At 32.9% G+C, this 16,672-nt stretch overlaps 1 protein-coding gene across 1 annotated transcript in view; it reads left to right on the forward strand.

Moving 5' to 3' along the window:
* The first annotated feature begins 696 nt into the window (after window positions 1-696).
* The window catches only part of LOC123562182 (protocadherin Fat 4-like), a 42,619-nt gene continuing 26,643 nt past the window's right edge, over window positions 697-16,672 (forward strand). Inside the window, exons 1-13 of the mRNA XM_053525751.1 lie at window positions 697-704; window positions 899-1,024; window positions 1,528-1,656; window positions 1,978-2,053; window positions 5,010-5,134; window positions 5,531-5,731; window positions 7,599-7,763; window positions 8,431-8,592; window positions 9,756-9,823; window positions 10,265-10,526; window positions 11,494-11,739; window positions 12,035-12,119; window positions 13,841-14,283. Of these exons, the coding sequence (XP_053381726.1) occupies window positions 7,614-7,763; window positions 8,431-8,592; window positions 9,756-9,823; window positions 10,265-10,526; window positions 11,494-11,739; window positions 12,035-12,119; window positions 13,841-14,283 (1,416 nt within the window). The 5' untranslated portion in view covers window positions 697-704; window positions 899-1,024; window positions 1,528-1,656; ... (2 more) ...; window positions 5,531-5,731; window positions 7,599-7,613. The remainder of the gene's footprint in view (window positions 705-898; window positions 1,025-1,527; window positions 1,657-1,977; window positions 2,054-5,009; window positions 5,135-5,530; window positions 5,732-7,598; window positions 7,764-8,430; window positions 8,593-9,755; window positions 9,824-10,264; window positions 10,527-11,493; window positions 11,740-12,034; window positions 12,120-13,840; window positions 14,284-16,672) is intronic.

Consider the following 16,672-nt stretch of genomic DNA (forward strand, 5'->3'; position numbering starts at 1 on the left):
AAATATATAGATAAGATTTCATGCGCTCGAGATAAGATGTCGTGTGCTCGAGATAAAATGTTGTGCGCGCAATATAAGATGTCGTGCGCACGAGATAAGATGTCGAGCGCTCGAGATAAGAGGTCGTGCGCGCGAGATAAGATGTCGTGCGCGCTGGATAAGATGTCGTGCGGACGAGATAAGATGTCGAGCGCTCGAGATAAGATGTCGTACGCGAGAGATAAGATGTCGTGCGCGCGGGATAAGATGTCGTGCGGACGAGATAAGATGTCGAGCGTTCGAGATCACATGTCATGCGCACAAGATAAGATGTCATGCGTTCGAGATAAGATGTCGTGCGCGGGAGATAAGATGTCGAGCGCTCTGGATAATATGTCGTGCGCATGAGATAAGATGTCGTGCGCACAAGATAATTTAATTGAAAATAATAAATTCATGTCCTAAACATACCACCGTACATACTTATTACCAATTTCGCAAGTTAAAATAGGATGCAATAGGTAAAATCCAGTTATAGTAAAGAGAATACGTTCAATTGGTTAAATGTCTCTCCAGGTTAAATTAACATAAATTCAAAATGTGAAGATTTTAAAACACAAACAATTTATTACGAGGCTAAATGAATATTTTTACCACTTTTTGTTTCTTTTAATATTTCTCATTCTTAGAAAATATGTTATTTTTTATTTCAGCCTAAAGCACAGGTAGGAAATGACATCTATTATCAAAGATAACGTAACATATGCTATTATCTCGGATACAAAGTAGACTTTAAGTGTTTACGACACCCCAGATTTTATAAATCACTGATATTTCTACTTAATTGTTTGTGATCTTTTAGAAAATATTTATTTTTAAGCTGTATCATTTACTAAGCTCAACATATGTCTTTTTTCAGTCATCCGAATCACGACAGAAGTACAAAGAGACCTTCTCAATAGACCCAGTGACCGGAAGTGTATCTTTAAACCAGTGTTTAAACTATGAAAGTAATAGTTACTATCAATTCATAGTTACAGCGAAGGTAGTTATTTTGTGAATTTATTTAATTGAATAATATTATTTTATGTCATATTGATTGTTGTATTCTAGTGTTGATATTAGCTAGTTGATATTATCAAATCAGTTTGTCAAACTTATGACAAAAAATATTGCACTTTGTAATGTCAGTGTACTAGACAGGCAACATATTGTGCGAAAACATAAGCACATGTGTGACATAAGCGTTAATTAAGTTTCACTAAGTTTGTTGAATTATGGTTTTAATATAGAATGATGAAAAATATAAATTGCGAGACTAGTTTCCCAGGCTAAAGAGATACTCTTTTTCAGAGAAGGTCCAAAGTATTGGACAATGTTTGTTTGCTTCCGTTATTGTTAATGGAAATTTGAACATTATGAAGTAATGAAATTACAGTATTGCATTCGGGGATGTGCTACAGGGAAATATTGTAATGTTTAGTCTGACGTGTATATTACGTCTTTTAAAATACATGTTATAACATAATAACTTACCTGTCATACCAGGACTCGGGGCCAGACGGGGGATTGAACAGTACAGCTGAATTCATCATTCGTGTTCAAGACGTCCAAGACAAACCACCGTTCTTTACTGGCATACCATACAGAGCAACTATCAAGGAAAATATTGGCACGGTATGATGATTAGAAGATGCATTGTATACACATCTAAGCGAACCCTTAGCACAGATTGAACGTCCGATAAAATGCAAAACCAAACATTAATAGATAAGAAATTCAAGTGTTTAGTTTTCATTTTTTTGCAACAATTAGCTTTTACTATACGAATGTCATCTTTCATTCATCAAAATGCATGAACTGTTATACATTATAAAACTTATGATAATCTTTTGTGAAAGGTGTGATAATGAACGAATGTGATCATTGAATAAGTTCATTTAAACCTTATCATGCTCCTTCAGTCAGTTAAGTGATATTTGCAGTGGATTTTTCCAGGGGAAATCAATCATAGGACTGAATGCTGAAGATGGCGACCCAGGTGTCTCAAACAAAGTCAATTACAGTATAACATGTAGGTTTGCTACAAGAAAGACATTTTTGTATTTTGTCAAAATAATAAGTATATAGGTTTAGAAAGCAGTTGACTAAGTTTGCCTATTTACTTGAAAAAAGAAGTTTGATGGTGTAGATTTGTAATATGTTGTCATAACTATTATAATTAGCTTAGTTTGTTTACTTAAATACAGAAAAAATACTGAGTGTAAATTCCAACTTCGTCTGCCCGCTTAACTCAATAGGGAGAGCGCAGATCTACGGATCCTCGAGCGAGGCATATTTGCTTCATGACGACTGATAAAAGACAAAGTGTCTGAAATCATTTGTCCTCCACTTCTGATTTATGTGGGAAGATGTCAATTACTTGCGGAAAACAGGTTTGTACTGGTACAGAATGTAGGAATACTGTTAAGGTTGACTGCCCGCCGTTAAATACCTGAAATACTGTTATAAACGGCGCTAAATAAAATATAAAAGCAAATAAACAAAGTTTATCAATTTCACTTGCATTTGAACGAAAGCGTTTAGAAAACATAAGCAAAATAGAATCAAATAGTCTACTAGTTTAGACGGCATGCTCACATTTTTAATCATAAACTGCAAGGAACCAAAAACTGACCGGTTTTTCAAGAAATTTGGTCCTTTAATTCATAAAGAACAATGCCTTTAAATCATAAAGAACAATGAAATCTTGCAATTGACTATCAATAAAATCCGTAAAATAGACTCTATTTTGATAGGCGTCACTGTTCAAAGTCAGGATTTCCATACCTTTTCAGTGACAATTTATGGTTAAAAGGTAGGACTGGAGCAGGTCTTTAAATCAGGAGAATATTAACTTGAAATATAGTCATTACGCTATAAATTGGACATCATCGAAATGTTTGATAGGCATATTATGTTGGTTATCTCTTGAAAACCAGTGTTGAACAGCGGAGACATTAGGTAACCTTTTGTGATTTGGATTAAAAGAGAAAAAAACAAGGAAGAAATGTTAAGCTTCATAACATTTAAGAGTTGAAGAAAACAGCATTTTACTAGTGGTACGGGAGGTTCTAAGGTGGTCAGGAGAATATTTCTAACGAATAGAGGTCCAGACGTCAAGCTCCTAGATCGTATCAGTGCATCACAGTTCAATGTCCCATTTCATCAACACGATGGTAATAACATATGAACAGTATTTATGTGTTCGTAGGAAGATGTAGGAATACATTTTATTGCAATAAACCATTAACTCATAATCTATAGTGATAAAGATTAATTGTTTCTCTGATATATGTGCGTCAAAAGGAAGTTGGGCCGCTTCGGAGGCAGTAACTTTGTCATAGGTTCGACAAATAAATTATGTGCACGTTCTGAAATCTGTTATTGAAATATTCACATTTAATATGTTCTTTGATATGTACTTATCTATCATTGTTAACAAAATTAGTACAACAAGACCAGAAATAAAGATATAAGAGCACTTTTCCGGGTATTTTTGAACACTCCTCGTATATATTTCATTTAAGTATGAATTTCTTATAATTCTATCTTTCCAAATTAAAGCTTTCATATCATTTTCCTATACATGCCTTTCTATGTCAATTTAACATATTGTTAAAGACCTCAATGGAAAAATAAAGTTTGTTTCTCTTTCTTTGTGTCGATCCTATGCGTGACGTGTGGTTAGCTCGGACTTTTACTTCTAAGATACAGCATATTTACATAAATCAAATTAAGATATTAGACCCGTAATAGAGTACCTCCTTTTGAAAAGTATTTAATTCCTACTATAAACCTACTTCGACTCAAATGTTTTTTTTTCTTCTTATTTTCCTTTTTTCTAGTAAGATTTTACTTTATTCAAGACTAATTATTGATTTATTGTACAAATTTGGATTTTTTTCCATTTGATAAGCGATTTATTGCTGTTCAAAAAGAATTTACCTCTGAAACAGAAGGGTCAGAATTAGACATCTTTAAAAATACTGAGGTACATGCAGTAAAAGTTCTCTATTTTGCCTTTACACTTTAGATTACATATTGTGAAAGAAATATAGGTAGGTTTTACTTCTGCCTGAAAGTTATTTTTGAAGGAAGTGAGCAAAATTTAAAACAGTTCCACAGGACTCAACCTTAATATTTCAATGTTACAGTTAGAATTCTGTCTCATTAAATCTGTTTACTTGAGACACCCTAGAAAAAATTATATTATCAGTTTTATTTTGTGTTTTATTATTGTTTTAACCAATAGTTTGATGTTTCTTTTATCAAAATTAATGGTATAATGAATTCCCTGCAAACGTTTTGGACAGTGGCCATCACTTTGAAATTCGTCTCGACTTGAGCTTGAGGAAATACCATAAATTATACAAGATTTATAAAGAAAAAACGGCACTATAAAAGTTGTTTAAAAATTGCAACACAGTGCGAAATACGGTCAACTTTAAAAATATACCAAGCAAATGCCATGTTTTAAACATTACTATTAGGGGTCCAATACCTTAATAATCTATTTAATTACTTAAGGCGTTATTTTTGGTGTGTTTTCTTCATTCTTTAAAGAAACTGATACATATAATTTCTTTCATAAAGTTACTCGATTTCCGAATTGAAAAACAAAATGAATAATATTGTTTGTACAAAAACACTTTTACAGATTTCTCCGAAGAAAAATCTGTAACATCACTTAAATGAAGCTTGACGTTATTTTCGTTGATTGTAGCTGATAAATATTTCAGAAAATGATTGTTTACACCTGCAAACAGTGCAATCGAAGAAAGTTGTTTTGCGATATGTTTAACGATTCATTTTGAAACATGGTACCATATATTATTGGTATTTTCTTCTATTTAAAAGAAACAAGGGGATACCATTGTTACGGAAAGGTGGACGAAACAATAGTGTTCTCTTATATACATGTGAAAGATATTAACTATTCAAGTGCATTGATTAATCAGAAATTCCATTCATTTTATTTTACGATACAGACAGCAGCTGCGGAAATGTTTTTAATATAGACAGTATATCAGGTGATATCACAACAGCGGGAAACATTGATAGGGACAATGGGATTGTCAAACAAGAGTCGGGGAATTGCATAATCACTGTGATTGTAAGTTAAGTCACAGAACATAGCTTTTTATGTTCTTTTGTTCTGTCAGTAATATAGAGAATATGTTTGTAAAAATGTTGTAACAGTCGTTTGTTAAAACTAGCAGTATTTAGTAGTAGTGCAAATCCATACTGTGGTTAGCAGTACAATTATTGAGTTTGATTATTTAAAACTGAACACAAGATTCTGTATATCCCCACTAAGTGTTTATTTCATGGTGTGAGGTTAATGTCACTTGTTTCTCAAAAAATATATCATTGATTTCAAAACTAGAATTCTAAAAACAATTGTGTGCTAAAAAATATCGAATACCAACAAGACAAGAAAAAAATACTTATAATTGATTGTTTAAATATAATGTTAAAATGTTTTTTTTATTTCTTTTTTATTATTTAGGCAAAGGAGATTCAAAAAGTAGGCGAGAAACAATACGGTAAGACAAATGCTTCGACGAATGTCACAGTTTTAGTTCAAGACATTGACGATAATCCACCATCTTTCAGTAAAAAATCCTACATTGCAACAGTAGCCGAAAACACACCAAGAGGTGTACCACTATCACTGAATACAACAATATCCGTTACTGACATAGACCAGGTAAGTCGTTTCATTTGAGGCTGTTTAAAGAATGGTTTTTGATCAAAGTTTTTCAGTAAGGTTAAATCAATCTACAGCATAATTATTCTATGTAGGTATTCTTAAGACTTTTTGGTACATCTGTTTATGATTAAAAAAAGTCGGTCATATCAGAGCAGATGTAGAGAACACGTAGATACTCAACAGAATATCATAATTGTTAAGCATACTTTAAATAAAGGTATTAACTAAACAATTTTACTACTAAAAGAAAAGAATACGAAAGAAACCGGGCGTTGGAACCCAATACATTTTTTAATATGCAATAATATACTACTATGTCTGTATTAACAAAATTGTAAAAAGGGTAACTAAAACATTTCATTCGGATTATTGTTGTTAAGGGTAAATGCCATAGTTGCCATACGTATATAGGGCAAAAATTTCCCTCCGGGCACAATTTCTTCAAATTTTTTGTACTGTCTGAGAATCAATTTTAAAACGGAAATATTTATAATAAATCATAGGTACCCAGACTTGATCTTGAACTATATGCCCTTGAAAATAGATTTGTTTAGTATTTTCCGACTTTCAAGGGCAGATAATTCAGGACCAAGGCTGGGTTCCTATGCTTTGTTTTATTTTATATTTCTGTTTTTATGCCCCTGAAGGGAGGCATACAGTTTTTGAACCGTCTGTCGGTCTGTCGGTCTGTCAGTCTGTCCGCAATTTTCGTGTCCGGTCCATATCTTTGTCAACGATGGATGGATTTTCAAATAACTTGGCATGAATGTGTACCACAGTAAGACGACGTGTCGCGTGCAAGACCCAGGTCCGTAGCTCAAAGGTCAAGGTCACACTTAGACATTAAAGGATAGTGCATTGATGGGCGTGTCCGGTCCATATCTTTGTCATCGATGGATGGATTTTCAAATAACTTGGCATGAATGTGTACCACAGTAAGACGACGTGTCGCGCGCAAGACCCAGGTCCGTAGCTCAAAGTTAAAGGTCACACTTAGATGTTAAAAGATAGTGCATTGATAGGCGTGTCCGGTCCATATCTTTGTCATCGATGGATGGATTTTCAAATAACTTGGCACGAATGTGTACCACAGTAAGACGACGTGTCGCGCGCAAGACCCAGGTCCGTAGCTCAAAGGTCAAGGTCACACTTAGACGTTAAAGGTCATTTTTCATGATAGTGCATTGATAGGCGTGTCCGGTCCATATCTTTGTCATTCATGCATGGATTTTAAAATAACTACGCATGAATGTGTGAGACAGTAAGACGACGTGTCGCGCGCAAGACTCAGTTCCGTAGGTCAAAGGTCCTAAACTCTAACATCGGCCATAACTTTATATTCATTCAAAGTGCCATCCGGGGCATGTGTCATCCTATGGAGACAGCTCTTGTTTTATTTGATTCTCTGTCAGTAAAAAAAGTTTAAAGAAGAAATTGTTTCTGTAAGAAAATGTTTGCCCCATGTCAATAAAGAGACTGTTGCAAAAGTCCTTAACTATGAACATAATAAAATGATACCGCAAAGTCCTAGTCTTTCCCCAAGAACCGAATTTCTTTAAACTTTGTATACAGACTGCAAATGAAGTCTGAAACAGATATAAAAATTAAAAAACACAGTTCTCTTGCCTTGGATTATCTGCTGTTAAAGATGGATTCTTTAATATTTTCTGATTTTCAAGGGCATATAATCCAAGCTCAAGCCTGGGTACCTATGATTTTTGATACATAGTTACGTCGTAAACTTGATTCTCAGTCAGTACACAAAGTGTAAAGAAATTCTGTCGTAGGAAAATTTTGCCAATATACATATAGGCAACTGTGGCATTTAACCTTTAACAGTATATACATTGAAATTATTCTTTAGGCGAACAACGCAGAGATGAATATAACACTCAAGTGCATGAATAAATCAACATGTGAAGACTTCATTGTCTCACAAACGGCTGTTCAAGGAACTGGAGCCATTTTAGTACTTGTCCAGGACACCAGTTTGTTGGATTACGAAAAGCGCAAGCATATAAAGATCACGGTTTAATTGTTATTTAGTAATTTTAATGATGTTTAGTAATTATTTTGTAAGGGTATATCATGTGCCATCATTTCTCTTCTTCGTAAATATCATTTTAATGCTTTTTGCTTTTTAATTGATTTTTGAAATGGTCAATTTCATATGATTTATTTACATCCACTTGGTATGTTTTAAGGTTATATACCTTCCCAAATGTCATATTTGGAAGCAAGAATGATTTCTAAACATTATCTGTTTTGCTAGGTTAATGTAGCATACACTGATACATTTATAGATAAACTCAGTATGAACATGGCCTACTACTAAATGCCAGATATTTTTACTTAAATGGCATTCGATTGTGACTGCAGCTCTATTTACACCATTAGTTGTATATTTAGCCTAAACTAAAAACATTTTATCAGACTTTATATATCTAAATTGAATGTCTAATGATAAAATATTTACTGAATAGTGTGAGATATTTCTTAAAAAAAGGACATTTTTATTGTGTTAAAGTATATTCTAAATTCAAAATAAAAGCAGGAACGTATGTACAAATTGCCCTTACAACTTTCATTGGTCGGGTGTATGGGTTCTATAGTCTGTTATTTATTACGACTTCTACTTCTGATAATCATAGAATGAAATCATTGCACTACGAATATTCAATTACGTTTAATGACAGGTTGTCGCAACAGAGACGGCAAATAAAACTCATATCGCTGAAGCTGTTATTAATATTGCTATCTCAGACGTGAACGACAATAATCCGAAGTTTAACAATACATCATATACACTATATGTCAAAGAAAATAGTCTAAATGGAGCAAAGATTACTCGAATAACGGTAAAATATTTCTTTTCGATTTAATACTTGACTACACTTATTAAAGAAGCAGACAGGAATACTGTTTGCGGAAAGCATGTTATGGGACACTGTTTTTGTAAGAGGTTATTTCTCTTTTACTTTCATTATGGTTGTGCTTTTTACATTATGGTAGAAAATGACCAGGAGATTGTTTTGGTGGAGTAAAACCCGGTGTCAGTATAAGAAGTTAGCGAAGCAATTATTATGTAGTTTTACAGTCATATATGTTACAGTAGTTATTAGGTTACCTGCTACTTAGTCTTTTTTCAAAGTATCGTCTGACTTTAGTGGATTTCGTTTGACCGTGATGCTTCTCGGAAGCATATCTCCAAAACAGTATAATGGATTGAGATGGAAGTCCGCCATGATAATACGGCAAAACTCTTCGCAACGTCGTGTAAATCGCTGGATGGATTTTCTGAAAACTAGCATCATTTACTTATTTCATCTTGACAAGGTGCAGACACACAAATCAGGTCACAAGTTCCAAGGTCAAGGTCACATTTGGAAATGAACGTTCAAATACCTTTATTTCTATATGTCTTGTTGATTTTCACAAAACCAAACCATGGTCAAACAATAGGAATCATGCAAGATTAAGTTACTTGGTCCAAGGTCAATGTAATTTTGTGTCCTCCCAATAACTTATAAAATGCTCGAAGAAATAATGGTTTAACTTATCAAGCCAATGTGCGGAGTGCTCAAATCAGATGACTGGGTAGAAGGTAAAGGTCATAGCTTTATTTATCTTGTTTAGTTCAAACTTCTAGTATTTGATTTTAGTAACAGTACAAGCACGGTATACGCTACAAAATAATTTAGGTAAGTGAAGTCAGTTTTTGTTGAGAACTTTGCAATATCTGACCACATAATAGTAGGCCAAAACATATTTGATATAGCATTTACAATGTTGCGAAAGAAATATTTAAATATTAATGCAAACAAGTAAACAAAATTATGTATTTTTGTAGATTTATTTGATTCTTCTACTATGAACAGTTATAGGTTCTTCCGTACTTCAAACTAATTTTGCTAAATAAATGAACACAATGGCTTATTGAATAAAAGCTGAGCGTTTATCAACTGAACGCTTGCCTGTGTGTGACACATTTTATGTAAGTTCGTGAGACTTTCTTTTTCAGGCAACAGACGCGGATATTTCTTCTAAATACAACAGCCTGTCCTACTCGATATCCGGAGGAAATGGAAGGTTAGGTTATTGTACTAAATTCTGCGATTTAATGGAGTGTCTTAATAAAATGATATGCTATATGTCTATTATTTTGATTTGTCTTTATTCGATTCATGTTCGTTTTAATCAACTTACTGTGTTTATTGTCTTAACAGATAAAAATACACTGTTATCTCTGACATGATATTGGCATTGATTACTCTAGATTTCGGTTTGCTGCTAAAGTGTAGAGTATCGTTTTAAATACACAAATTGAATTGTTATTTTTAACAGATATAAGATCAGTTCTAATTTTGTGTAAACGATGCCTTTTGACTAATGTTAATATCAAAAAATTGGCCTTTTTTCTATATTCACCTAAATCTCGGAAGTTTATAAAATCCTACAGAATGTTTCTTCTTGTTTTTTGTTCTTTTGGCTACATCTGTCAGATAGCTTTTTAATTGTATCATATTTCAGATTTAATGTTGATACGAACACTGGGGACATTCTAGTTGACTGTAGTGACTGCACTGCCGAACTTGACAGAGAGAAGCAAAATGTTTATTACATGACCTATACAGCTAAAGATGTAGATGGAAGGAGCGATTCTGCATCACTTGTTGTTCAGCTATTAGATGTCAATGACAACACACCTGTCTTTTTAAGCTCGTCATACAAAGTTATTGCAGATGAAAACGATGATAAATATGTGAGCAAAACACCTTTAATTAAGGTTGAGGTAGGTTAAAGTACATTCAAACCTGAATTTAACATACTTGTTTAACTGATTGTGTTTCAGTATAGATTTTGTTTATATTCATTTATGAATTACATATAATAAATAAGGAGCGTCTAAATTGAGCTGTAAAATCCGACTTATGACTCATTATTTTTTAGTTCATTTGTATTTTACGACTTGCCAACAAAGGTTAAGTTTAGTGACGCCATACATAAAATGTTTGCTCACCTATTTACATTGAAATAAGATATGAGGTTTAGAATCACAGAGAGACCGCGAAACGAGTTCAGACCTTACTAGTTGCTTCTTACAATCATGCAAGGGTATTTTCATAAAGAAGTTGACTCAAGACCACATTTGTGGCTGCAATGTTGTGTATATACTTGATGATCTTTCAAACAATAGCCTTTTTTATTTCACCTATTTCACCTATAACTTCAGAAAATGTCTGAGCTATGAATTGCAATTACAAAATGTGTTTTTCACAGATAATTACTATAAAGCACATATATCTTGTTATAGTGTTATAGTTCTAAGCTAAACAGCACCAAATATCGCTTCAAAAGCAAACGTAAGCAGTAAGAAGGACGCAACCAGGAATGTCATACAAAAGGGTTGTTGCGTGGCTGGTGGAACTGTTTAAAATCATCGAGTCTAAACATGATCCAGACAAGTTTATTTTGAACCTTAGTTCTGTTACTTTGAACGGTAAATTAGAACCGTTCATTTTGCACGAACATTCGGCCACACATCACAAATATTTCTTTCTGAAACAGTTACGCCATGCCCTGAGAAAAGACCTTGATCTAAATTTAACTTATTATATTTAACAAGAATTACATATCTTTATGAAGCAAAGATTGTTCAATTCAGTTAAATACAATGACTTTATAACATATAAAAGCGTGATACTTAATTCAAAAAAAGCACAATTAATTAATTTTTAACGGAAGTGTTTTATGTACAGGCACACGACAACGACAAAGAAGGTACAAACAACAGTGCAGTTGTGTATGATATTGCAAACACTTCAGTAGCAAATTTTGAGAAAAACTTAACAATCAAACCTAACACCGGGGAAGTACATCTTAAGTCTACGCTGGATTATGAAAAACTAGTTAATTCGTCAGGTGTAATATACATTACTGTCCAAGCTAAAGATAATGGAAAGCCTCGACGCAGTAGCAGTGTAACTGTTACCTTAAACGTTCAGGTGTTTATATTTTCAATTACTTTTCCCATTAAGCTATTTCTAATTCACTTTCAGAACATTTTTTGATAAATGATTTGAAAAAAAATTAATAACTTTATTTCATTCAAGGATGTGTTTAATGTTTTGATACTATCATTCGTATAAACTGCTTCATGTTTTTATAAGATGGATAATATGACGGCCCTGTGTGCAATAATGCGATTATTTCTATTTAAACAACAGAGTTTAAGCGATTCAATATTTGTGATACTTTTGAAATACAATTTTTGTGTTATGAAACATTATATATTTTAAGGACATGAATGACAACAAACCGACGTTCAAACGCACCTTGTATAATGCCACAATTAGAGAAGATGCAACTTCAAATGAAACGCATTGTAAGCACATTGGATATAGAAAGCTGTATTTCAAGCTACGGCAGACAATATGTTTTCGAATTTTGATATATATTTAAACTGATATATTTTTTTCGAGCCGTATAATGAGTATTCAGAAATTCTTATTGAAAAGACTTTCGGATGAACACGATATCATGAACATGAATTAAATGATTACACTAACAAGGGTCGTCCCATTAACTCGTAGACATTCGAAATTGCAAAGGAAATAGTTGTGTCACTAGTTCACGAGATTTTCAGTCATTTAACACGGAATTTAGAAGTATATTCCGAAATTTATGATAAAATGTTTTTCAGAATAATTATTCGAAACAAAATTAAAGAAGACCACTTAAAGGCGACCGGTGCAGGTCGTAAAGCCATTGCATTCAACTTATGTTACCTCTTCATCATAATACTTTCCTGAATGCAGAATACATTTGTCGCACAGATACATGTAAAATTATCTAGCGTTAGTAAGTAGCCATTGTACAGTCATTCTGTAATTACAGATATTTCTTACGTCTTTTTCTTCCGCATATTATTATCATCGCAGCTTTTCAATAGTCCTCGAATCAAGGTTTCTGAATGCCCCGTAGAACCTCTGCGATCAACGTATAAACACATTCTGATGCCTATCAACATGTTATATCGTCTCCAAGAGTATACGAAGGAGTTATTCCGTATTCTACAAAGAATACGATTACTGTTCGATGCAACGCGGCATCTCCCGACGTCGCTGTTTTAGATGAGTTTGGTCACTCGTATGCATGAAACAAATACTGTTCAACTTATGATGTCAGAAAATTGAAATTAAGCAGTGTTACATCAGAATGACTTACGCTGACATATATATATGAACGTTTAACGAAACTGTTGAAAATAATTATCATGTTCGCGCTACATGGGTGTCGCCACTCACATAGATTGGATCTCAGTGAAAGATGAAAAATATTTTTGTAAAGTTATTTTCCGATTAAAAATCATTTCTAGTCTCTCGGATACGTTTGTGTAATATAATTGGAATCGAACGTCAATAAAAAAAGATTTATTCCCAATGTCCTCGATTCAGTGGGACAGCCCTTGTGTAAAAATTAATAAAAAATATCATGAAATGATAAAGTACGATGATCCCATGCTGTAAAAGTATTCAATGTAGTTTATCATTCTTTGCAGTTTTACTGACATTCAAAGACTTTATTCTTTTTCTTTGTTTACTTTGAGTTTCAGATTTATATTTTGAAATTTAAGTTATTACATTGTATAGTGTACAATAGTAAATAGACGTATTGTAACACTCGCATTGCATAATATACAGATTATTATTATCATGTATTAATTTTGTACATAAGCATAAGCATTTATTGCAAAGCTTGTCTTTCATGATATGACAAAGCTTAACTCCTACAAATTACACAGAAGATAAACTGAAATCTTTTGCTAGTTTACGTTAATCCCAGGTAAATAGGGCAATGCTAACACAACAACATGTGACATTTACATAACTGTTGCGTTTAAGTGGTCGAAGAAGTCCAGTGCAAGACTTTTTTCAGAATCTCCAAGATGTTTTTACATGAATGTATATTACTTAAAATCATTAATATGTAGATTTCTTGAACTTCATTAAAGCTGTGTACTGTATGTAATATGTGTTAAAATGTTTCAATCTTTTTTTCAAAGACGTAGAGTACAAAATCAAATATTGTATTCCATTTTCATAGACACACTGGTGAAACAAGTTTTTGCTACCGACGATGATGGTACAGAGCGGAACAACGAACTAAATTACATTATAATAAGGGGTGGATCAGATAGATTTACAATCAATGCAACCTCAGGATGGGTCAGTGTCCAATTAGGGGCAAGATTTGACAGGGAAACTGATTCGAACTATAATTTGACCATTTTTGCAATTGACCAGGGATATCCACCTAGAACTGGAACTACAACACTGTCTATTGACGTTACTGATGTAAACGATGTATTGCCAGAATTCAGTGAAAAGGAATATTCTGCTTCAGTTAAAGAAAACGCTGGCTCTTTATCGATTGTGAAAAACTGCCCGGCTTCAGATGATGACTTAAATGATATATTAAAATATAGTATATCTAATATAACGGCATCGGACGAGAAAGGAATGAAGGTTAATCAGTCACTAGTCTCTGTAAGTACATAAGATTTACCTGAAATAGTTACTTCCAAGTGAAATTGCTATATGAGACAGCAATTTATTTAAAACTGCCTCTTAAATAAATACCCTCTGACCTTTTTTTTTTTTTTGTTTTACATTTCAGAGCTTGAAACTCTACATGTACATGACAGAAACGACTGTTAAATTAAACCGTTAGATCATATTTTTTGATTCAATATGTTTATTTATTTCTCTTTCATTAGCATTAACAATACGTACAAAAGTCAAATGTTTCTACTGTTGGGTATTTTCAGAAATGAACATACTATTATTGATTTAAACAAACAAGCTCCCTAGTAATCGATCAATATGAGAATCACAATAAATGGTATTTAATATACACCTATATACAGGTAAAATAAACATCTCATTCTAATATGAAGTAAAGCGTAGTAAATTGCTGAAAGAAAAAAATTTGTTGATTCCCTCCTTTATTTCTATTGCGACCAGTCTCCATATTTAAGTTATGAAAATATAATCTAATTTTACTATGATATCCCTAAGCTTTGGGAATTCTGTATTGATATGCCTACATTTGTATAAAGTTAGAATGAAGGACATACTTACACTCAAGCTTGACTTTGTGTTTGATATATTTGGCTAAGTCGTGCTATTAAATAGAGGATATTTGTTTGTTTCAGTGAAATATCAATTTATTTCACAAGTGAGCATCAAAAACTGATGTTTTCACGAGTGGCGTAGCCACGAGTGAAATTGACTTTTTTGGTGCTCACGAGTGAAATAAAATTGATATTTCACTGACACAAACAAATTTTCTTTATATTTCATGTGTAAAACTCTACTTTGTTGCATAATTTATAACATGTCGAAAATCGCGGGAAAGATCAACAGAAAACATAACACAGATGATTTTAAATGACGTCATCGTCATTATGGTCCCAGGTATTCATCCCAGGTATTTGACTTCAATCGCGACGGAGGACCGGAACTAGTTCGGCAAAAACAGTGAAAAATAAAAATGAAAATCTACAGTTTCAAAACTATGGATTATCATTTTTATTTCACTGAGAAATCTCTATAATTCACTGGAAAACAGAATAAACTGGTATAAACTGTTCGGGGAATATAACTACATATCCCAAACCATCCGGCTTGCCAAATATGTCATACCTTTGGTGTCCTTAATTTTTTCCGTTCCTTGTTTCTCTACAATGATTTTTGTTAAACAGTTGTTTTGTTTGCGAACATTTAATTTTCACAAATATCTCATAGTTCTAGTTTTACAGTGAACATAACTATAGTGGAAATTAGTACTGCATATAAACACAGTGTATTAGCAGATCTTTCTACCGCCTAAACGAAAGTGCGTTTTCCGAACTTGACTAGCAGATATCGCCAGCCGAAATTTGAAATCAGTGAAATCGCTGGGGTTTTAAAGGGAACGGCAATGATGTTCTACTGTTAATTCTGTCTGCTAGAATTTCAAATCTGTCTAAAAATGAGACAATTATGAGTGTTTGAATATTGGATCAAATGTTTCCATGGTAACAAAAAACAAAATGGCGGATTTATTTAATTTCTAGATGCATATCTGAACTGTATTCACTTATTTCTGTAAAACAATTTTTCTTCTTTTTCAAGCTATAATGAAAGAATAACCACGTTTTGTATCTTTCATTCAAGAAACATACCAAATAAATCTATTTGAAAGGTTATTTGCTAAATAAATAATTCAGCAGTGTGTAAATGACATGATCAACAATTTTCTTAAATTTTAAACTGCCATAACTTTTTTTTCAGAGTTATGAAAGGCTTTCATATAAAATTAACTTACTTTCAGGCTTTCCTTGCCCTTTAGAAGCAGACAGCCACCATTTACAATTTTAATGCGTTCTAGGCTGTCTGCTTTTAAAACCCCAGCGATTTCACTGATTTTAAAATTACGGCTGGCATTATCTGAGAGTCAAGATCGAAAAATACACTTTCATTCAGGCCGTTACTATATAATCGACTACGAAATTCGATACATTTCTCACTTTCTGACATTTCTTCTGTTTGCACTGATTTTTGAAAATGATTGAAGAACTCATTTTATTCAATATTATCAGAGAGCAGATTACCGTGTTTTTTACACTTTCCAGAAATTTCTGGGACTACTACTACGCTTATACTGCATTTTCTTACTTCAATGTCTGTTAATTTTTTTTTTCTACAACAATATTGGTAATCTTTCTTCTTGTCTAACGATGCCAGATTTGTTTGAGAAAAAAAAATATTTATACTCGAACATTTTGTGTAGTTCAAATTTATTTTTACATTCATCTTTCTACCACTTTTGTCTGATATCATCTGTAGATGCAAACTCTTATTACAGTAATATTTTGTTTGAAGTACTATTCAC

This window comes from Mercenaria mercenaria, chromosome 2 (assembly GCF_021730395.1).
Source record: "Mercenaria mercenaria strain notata chromosome 2, MADL_Memer_1, whole genome shotgun sequence".
Taxonomy (NCBI): Eukaryota; Metazoa; Mollusca; class Bivalvia; order Venerida; family Veneridae; genus Mercenaria; species Mercenaria mercenaria.